Source organism: Equus quagga, chromosome 12 (genome assembly GCF_021613505.1).
Source record: "Equus quagga isolate Etosha38 chromosome 12, UCLA_HA_Equagga_1.0, whole genome shotgun sequence".
NCBI classification, from domain to species: domain Eukaryota; kingdom Metazoa; phylum Chordata; class Mammalia; order Perissodactyla; family Equidae; genus Equus; species Equus quagga.
This window is the reverse complement of record NC_060278.1, coordinates 95,921,106-95,929,116: the sequence shown is the minus strand read 5'-3', so window position 1 is coordinate 95,929,116 and position 8,011 is coordinate 95,921,106. Positions and strand designations below refer to the sequence as shown.

At 57.0% G+C, this 8,011-nt stretch overlaps 1 protein-coding gene across 1 annotated transcript; it reads right to left on the bottom strand.

Annotated features, from left to right (window-relative positions):
• Positions 1-723: 723 nt before the first annotated feature.
• Positions 724-7,394, bottom strand: KCNK15 (potassium two pore domain channel subfamily K member 15). Its single transcript, XM_046679740.1, has 2 exons — positions 7,028-7,394; positions 724-3,152 (listed from the first exon to the last, which is right to left on the bottom strand). The coding sequence occupies exons 1-2, from the start codon at positions 7,308-7,310 to the stop codon at positions 2,443-2,445; spliced, it is 993 nt and encodes a 330-aa protein (XP_046535696.1). The 5' UTR covers positions 7,311-7,394; the 3' UTR covers positions 724-2,442.
• Positions 7,395-8,011: the final 617 nt, after the last annotated feature.

The window sequence follows — 8,011 nt, the reverse complement described above, 5'->3', positions numbered from 1 at the left end:
CCTCCTCCCTTGTCTCCATGGAGCTTCCCAGTGGCCTTGGAAGGATGGGCAGGGCGAATTGTAGCCCTTCCGAGTGGTGAACAAACTGAGGCCCAGAAACAGGAAGTGACTTGCCCAAGACCCCTCAACAAGTGAGTGATGGGGACAGAACCAGGGGCGCCATTGTGCTTCCCTCCTTCACGGGACAGGAGGCCATTGCTCCGGGCATGTCTGCCATGATAAGTATTTGTGGCCTTTAAGCCTTGGGCCACCCAGCCCTGCCTGGTTCCATCTCAGCGGGCCAGTGACTTTTCTGGGCCTGGGTTTGGGGGAGAAGGTTGCCATAGAGAATAAGCTCTCCTGGGGGTCTGGCCAGCTGACTGAGCGTGCACAGGATTTGGTCCAGGCCTTGTTGTTTGGGTGGGGGCTCCCACCAAGGGGCCATAACCTGTCCAGGACCTACTTGAGGGAGGCAGGACCCCCGTTCCTGCCCACGGCTGTGTGGGAGTGAGGCGGCTGTGGGACACCTCATCTTAAGGAAATCCTCACAACCTTCAGATTAATAATACCTGAGCTTCCCGTAGTGCTTTTCAAACTTTTTTGTTTTCAAAGTGCTTTTACCTCTGGTACACCCTCACAAAGCTCCTGGGGCAGTAAGAGGAGGGCCCATGTTATCAGCCCCATTTTAAAGAGCCCTGTTGGGGGGAGGGGGAGGCACCTGTTAAGGTTTCACTGTGAGTTAGTGGCTGAGCCCGGACTGGAACCCAGTTCTCCAACAGCTCAGAGCTCACTCTTCTCCACGAGGAGGGGAAGCAGGCAGTTTGGGGTGGTTATGCAAGCCCATTGGCCATCCAGCTCCTTAAACCAGGAGCTCCTGGGCGCATTTCAGTGTTCAGAAGCAGCTCTGAGCCCCACTCCCTTTGGAGCACAGCTGTTGCGTCCAGCAAGGCCACCTGCATTTATTTATTGAGCAGCAGCGCTGTGCCAAGCCCAGGGGACCAAGCGCTCCCTGTTCCCCTGTAATGACTCCTGTGGCCCTCTGGGAGGGCCCCATGTCTGTATAGTGGCACCTCAGAGTGGACGGAAAGCTTTCATGTCCATGAGCTCATCTGACTCACAGACCCCATGGGGAGGCTGACTGCCCGTTTTACTCATAGCTTCTGTGAGGCAAAGTGGAGACTTGAACCCGGGGCCTCAGGCATCACGCCTGGAGCCCTTTCACTCTACCACTGCCTCCTCAGGGGGTGGCCGGAAGGCAGGACCCCGGGCCCTCAGGCTGGGGCCTCCCTCCCTCCACCCACCTTTCCCTCATTCCCTCTCTGGGAGCAGGAGCCACTCGGGCCTTTGGGGAGGGAGGGTTTCCAGGGCCCCTGGGTTGGAGTGGGTCACGTTGCATTGTGTTCATGACCATGTAGCTCATGTTGAAAATTAAAGTTTTTGGCTTTTCTAACCTGGCTTGCTCTGCTTTGTCTTGAGACGTCTCTATCTGGGAAGCTAAGGGCAGTTGGTGTTTTGAGGAGCTGAGTGCTATGGGGTGCCAGTATGCCCCACCGTGGGCTTTGTTAATGCCCTCCTATGGGGCAGGGGCCTGTCCCAGGAACCATTCCAGAGGTGCACAGGAGGGAACAGAATTCTGAGTGAACCCAGTCATTTTACAGATGTGGAAACTGAGGCCCAGGTAGGGGATGAGATTCCCCAAGGTCATATTGTGGGTGATTGGCAGGCCCCAGATCACACAGCTCCCAGAAGATAGCTTGTCCCACAGGATTTGAGTGCATCTAGGTGGCCCCAGTGACATGGTGGGTGTCAGCAAGGCCCCCCTCATGCTGAAGGGGGGCTGGCCAAGGACAAAGAGCCTCAGCTTAGGGGGACAAGGGAGGGTGTACTTCATTTACACACAGGCCAGTTCCTCTCTACACACTGAGCAAAGAACGAGCCACCATTTAACAGTGCAGAGATGTGCCCACTCGTCTACACTGGACGGGAGACGTTTTCCTTCAGTCCATCTGATCCCTGTGCTGCACATAGTGTGAACAGCTGGCCTCACCGGTGGGATTCCCGTGTTGAAAGTCGTCCACATCCCCTACAACCCGGAAAGCCGGCGTCTTCGCACAACAGAGGAACAGCCACCTGTTTGTGCTCCGGAGGGCCAGCTAGCGACAGGGGCCTGTGGAGGCCTCTCTCAGGTGACTGATGGGGCCACGCCTTCCTCAAACAATGTGGGCTACAGGGGACTTGCACCTACAGGGCGATTTTAGAGTAGCGTTGTGCTTCTGATGCGAGGTTAATATGTTTTTGGAGAGGAGGGAGGGGTTCGCCACAGAAGAGAATGAGAAACTGCTCGTGGCAGAAGACGGCCTGAGGCCACGGCCCCTCACCCCTCCCCAAGCTCTGCGGAGGGTGCACTGATAGGTGAACCCGGACCCTCCAAGTCCGGGACCCACCCCCGGCGGGGGAGGGCTGTCAGATGGACTTCCGCCGGGCCAGAGGCCCGCCTGCCCTGCCGCCGCCCACAGCCCTCGGGCTCGCGGGGGGCGAGAAGCCCAGATTGTCGCGGGCCCACACCTCCAGCTGGTGGACGCGGTGGGAGACGGAGGCGGCGCCCCCGGGGCGGGCGGGGCGGCGGGCCGGGCAGCGGCCGCGGCTCTCGGGCGCCCCCAGGCGGAGCGGGCCGGCGCGGCGGGCAGCGCGCTCCAGCGCGCCGGTGCTGGCGGCGAGGAAGCGCAGGACCACAAGGTTGAGGAAGGCGCCGATGACCGTGAGCCCCAAGAGGATGTAGAGGAAGCTGAAAGCCACGTAGGGCGGCTTCCTCTGCAGCGCCTCGTCCCTTTGCAGCGCCACGAAGTCGCCAAAACCGATGGTGGTGAGGGTGATGAAGCAGTAGTAGTAGGCGTGGAAGAAGGTCCAGCCCTCGAAGTGCGCGAAGGCGGCGGCCCCGAGGGCCAGGGTGGCCGCGCACACCAGCAGCCCGGCCACCACCATGTTCTCGGTGGACACGCGCGGCCGCCGCAGGCCCAGGCAGCGCTTGGCCGCCAGCAGGAGGCGCCGCACCAGCGCGTTCAGCCGCTCGCCCAGGCTCTGGAAGGTGACCAGCGTCAGGGGGATGCCCAGGAGCGCATAGAACATGCAGAAGACCTTGCCTGAGTCCGTGCCTGGCGCGGCATGGCCGTACCCTGGGGGGAGAGCGGAGGGGAGGGTCGGGTCGGTGAGTGCCCAGCTCCATCTAACAACGCTCTTGCCTTCCTGCAGGGTCTCTCTTCCCATCCCCAAAGCCAGCAGAGCATCTCGAAATGCTGGTTCTAACTAGGTCATTCCCCGGCTTTAAAACCTTTCATGGTTATCCATAATCACCCCAGATAGTAAGCAACCCAAATGTCCCTCAGCTGGGGAAGGAAAAAGCACCTGCGGTACATCCATACAATGGCATTCTTTTCAACAACAGAGAGGAATGAACTACTGTTACCTGCGGCGCAAAAGATGGCTCTCACATGTATTGCACTGAGTGAAAGACGCCAAGGTCAAAAGGCTACGTACTGCATGGTTCCATTTAAATGACATTCTGGCAAAACTATGGGGACAGAGAACAGATCTGTGGTTGCCAGTCATTGAGGCTGGAGGAGGGGTTAACCACAAAGGGGCATGACAGAATTTTCCAGAGTGATGGAAATATTCTGTGTCTTGATCCCGGCTGCAGTTACTCGACAGATCATTTGTTAAAACTCACAGAAGTGTACCCTGGAAAACAGTGAATGTTACTGTATGTGAATTGTGCTTTGATGAAAAAAAAAGAGCAAAATCTTCTGTGGTTCCCCAGGACCCACAGCGTAAAGTTCCAGTTCTGACCTGGTGTCGGAGCTCCTTCATGATCTGAGTCCTCTTCAGCCTCCCCTCATGCTGTTTCCCTGGCCAGCATGTCCCCCATCTTCATGCCCTTTCTCACGGTCTTTCCTTCCCTGGTTTGGCCGATTCCCCTGCCCCAGGCCACATCTCTGTCCCCAGATCCTGCTCCACGCCAGCCCTCACTAAACACCTCTTCAGTCTGGTGTAGTGACTCTTCACTGGGTGCCCCCAACTGTTGGAGGGGACCTCAACATGAGGGGCTTCCTTGATCCTGGAACACCGAGCCATCGCCTTGGCATGACAGGGTATGTGTCTTCCAAGAGAGCTTCCACGGTGTTCTCAAAGGGGCCCGTAACCCAGGAAAACTCAGGTGGACCTTCCCCAACAGAATATTCCTGGCAAATTGGCCCCATCTGCCAAATGTAAAAGACACAAACCCTTTGGCCTGTGCGGGTCTGCAGGCAGGAAGTTAGTCCTCCAAAACACAGACATGTACACAGTGATGTGTGCACACGGGTCCTCACCGAAGCACTGTTGCTCACAGTGAAAAGCAGAAACAACCAAAGTGTCCATCGTTAGGGGCCTGGTTGAATAATAAATCACAGTGCCATCCAAACGATGGAATACTGCACAGCAGGGACTCCAACCAGGGGTGATTCTGTCCCTGAGGGGACATTTGGCAATGTCTGGAGACATTTTTGGTTGTCACAACTGGGAGGTAATGGTTGTGTGCTACTGGCATCTAGTGGGTAGAGGCCAGGGATGCTGCCAAACATTCTGCGATGCCCAGGACAACCCCACGACAAAGAATTATCCAGTCCAAAATGTCAACAGTGCCAAAGTTGAGAAGAGCTGCTATACTGCCATGAAAAAGATGACAGAATTCTTCAGCGACTGACATAAAAACATCGCCAAAATATATTAAGTTAAAAAAGCAAGTGTGTATAACATGATGCCTATAAAAATGTGTGTGTGCGTTTTAAAGGAATGCACAGGCAGAGAACACATCTGGAAGGATACACAAGACACTGGTAACTATTTGATGCAGGAACAGGGCCCTGTGGGTTGAGGGTCAGGGCAAGAGAAAGACTTCCTTTTCATTCCATACCCTTTTGTACCATGTGATGTGTGTACTGTGTGCATCTATAACTGATCCAAGATGTCAACACAATATATGTCTTTAAAGACCTATGGCTCCACTTCCCCATTTCTATTGCGGTACCATCTGTTATTTGGGGGCAGGGGGACCTCTGTCCACCACTAGCCTGTGAGATCCTTGAGGCCAGAGACCATGCCAGTCGCTCTCTGTGCCCCTAATCACCCATGCCCTGCACACAGCCTGACACAGGCTAAGGGCTCAATGAAAGTTCAATAATCAATAATAATAACAATCAAACCAAATTCAAGGGGTGCTGAGTGTAAGACAGAGGAGCCTCGTGAGGAATAAGCGGCGAGGCGGTGCTGTTTCCAGCTGTCTGGGGCTATGTCGGTTTGGGCAGAGAGGGATGAATAATGGTAATAACTAAACGTGCTGGATACTCTACATGGATTATCTTATTTAACCCTCCCAATGACTGTAGGAGATATCATTATCCCCATTTTAGATAAGGAAACTAGGCTAGAGGGAGGAAGCTGCCCAGAGCTATTACCCACTATCCTCCGTTGCCTCTCAGTGCCTCTCTGCCGTCCATGCCCAGCTCAGGCTGCTGGATTCTGGCACCTGGCTGGCTGCAAGGCTGGCTGATGCAGCCCGGACCACACAGCAAGGGCTGGCGCCCCCAGGTGGCCAGAAAAGGCAAAACTGCTGTTTCAACTCTGTCCCTTTTCCCAGGCTGCCAGTGCTTGTCAGTGGGGAACAACTAGGAGAGGAGGGCACCCCAGCCGGGAGGCCTCCGAATAAAGTCAGGGAGGGCAGAAGAGGTGGATGGGGTCCCACACCACTGGGGGCAGAGACAGGGAAGGTCTTAGGTTGAGCCCAGATGAGGAAGCAGGGGTGCCATACTGACGGGGGGTGGGGGCAAAGGGCTGAATGGGAGCTGGGCCTACAGCTGGCAAAGAATGAATTGTTGTTATTACTAATGAATAGCGCCTATTTAGCCTCAGGCACTGTGCCAAGCATTTTACATGCTTGACCTCATTTAAAGCTGGCAACTACCCAGTGGTTGGAACAAGTGCATTTTGCAGTTGAGGACACCAGGGCTCAGAGAGGTGCAATCAATTGTGGGAGAAGGCAGGGGCAACAGAGATGAGAACTCTGTTCTCTGAATGTAATTGCCCAACTCAGGCTTCTAACCCACAGCTCACACTCACTTGCAAGAGCATCACGAGAAACTTTCTCCAAGGTACGGGCTTCAGGGTGCTGGTCCAAGCTCAAAGGGGTGCCTGGACATCCACCGCGGGGCCCGGGGAGTGACTGGCACCCAGCGTGGAGCCCCACAGAGCCCGCTGCTTTCCTTTCCTGCTTCCCTAGGCTTAGGCTCAGCAGGTACCAGCCAGACGGTAGCCATGGCAACGGCTGGCAGTCCAGATGCCGAGAAACTGCGCTGGATCCCTGAGGGTGAGGTCCAAAGCTTGTGGTAATCAGTCATTCCTTCAACAAATATTTATTGAGCGTCAACTATGCGCTGGGGACTGGCCTTACTGCAGTGACTAAGACAGACTACATCCCTGGTCTCATAGAGTAACAATAAACAAAATAACAATTATTATAATACAAAAATTAATCTTTTTTAGTGCTTTCTATGTGTCAGTGCCTATGCTAAAACTTTCTGCATATATTATCTCCTCGATAATAATCATCCCACCAGAACCCTGAGATAGGGCCTTTTAGCACCTCTATTTTACAGCGGGGAAAACTGAGGCTCAGAGAGGTTAAGCAACTTGTCCGAGGTCACACAGCTAGGGTGATGCAGCCAGGCAATGAAGCAACTCCAGCAACTTGGGCTTCTGGCCCCACCTCGTCTGTCTCCCAGACCCTGGGACGTTTTCTGGGCATTCCTGCGTGCCGGCCTCTTGGCCACTTTGACCTCCTGACTCCTCCCAGCCCTGCCTGCGTGGAGCAACAACCCCATTCAGCAGGGGGGGCCAGTGAGGCTCGGTGAGCTGAAATGACTCGTTCGAAGTCACCCAGCTGGGCAGGGGCAGAGGGGGATTCAACCCACCGCCCGGCTTGGAGCGAGCGCCGAGGGGGGGCGCCGGGGCCGCTCACCGATGGTGGTGATGACGGTGATGGCGAAGTAGAAGGAGCCGGCGAACTTCCACCGGCGCCCAGCGCGGTGCGGCTCGGCCTGCAGCGCCAGGCGCTCCAGCTCGTGGTCGTCCTCGGCCGAGAAGCCGTACTTGCGTCGCAGCTCGCCGCGCTTCCGGGCCAGCAGCCGCTGCCGGCCGCTCTCCGCCTCGGACTCGAGCGCGTCGAAGACGGCGGCGCCCACCAGCAGGTAGGACAGGATGCACAGCACGAGCGCCGCCGCGCGCACGCTCGGCTCCCGCATGGCGGCGCCCAGCCCGGCCCTGGCCCCGGCCCCGGCCCCGACCCTGGCCCGGACCCCAGCTGGTCCCCGACGGCCGCCCGCCCGCCCCGCCCCGCCCCGCCCCCTGCTCCCTGCCCCGCCCCCTGCTCCCTGCCCCCTGCCCCTCCAGTGCCCACGCCCCGCCTCCTGCCCCTCCAGCGCCCGCGCCCCGCCCCTCCAGTGCCCCCGCCCCGCCTGCTGCCCCTCCAGCGCCCGCGCCCTGTCCCCCATCCTTCGCCCGCGCCCCACGCGGCGGCGGCACACAGGGTCTGGGCCTTGGCGGGGGGCCGGGGAGGAGGGCCAAGAGGGCTCCTCCAGCTGCCCCTTCCCTGCCCCTCCCACACATCTGCCTTTGTTTACCCGCCGGCACCCGGGGGCTACTGTGTCTGCAAACAGTGACGGCTGGGGCACAGCACCCAAAGCCCAGGTCTGCAGAAGTCCTGTCTCCACCCCTGTCTCGTCCTGTGACCTTGGACAAGTCATTCATTCTTTCATTGGGTCAGTCAGTCAGTCAACAAATATTTATCAAGCAACTACCGGTGCAAACAAGATTCCTGCGGTAAACAGAGCTGATATCCTAGAAAGGAGAGTTGGCTAAAAAACAAACAAAAACGTGGTTTAAGACAAGTGTGAGAAAGAAGGAGAACAGTTTCTGGGGGCAGGTGGGTACCACCAGCTAAGGT

What these genes read in the sequence shown, in the direction of transcription:
- KCNK15 (XM_046679740.1), bottom strand. Translation starts at nt 7,310, where the DNA reads ATGCGGGAGCCGAGCGTGCGCGCGGCGGCGCTCGTGCTGTGCATCCTG. An exon ending in CACCGTCATCACCACCATCG is followed by an intron (nt 3,153 to 7,027) that starts GTGAGCGGCCCC and finishes CTCTCCCCCCAG; the next exon opens with GGTACGGCCATGCCGCGCCA.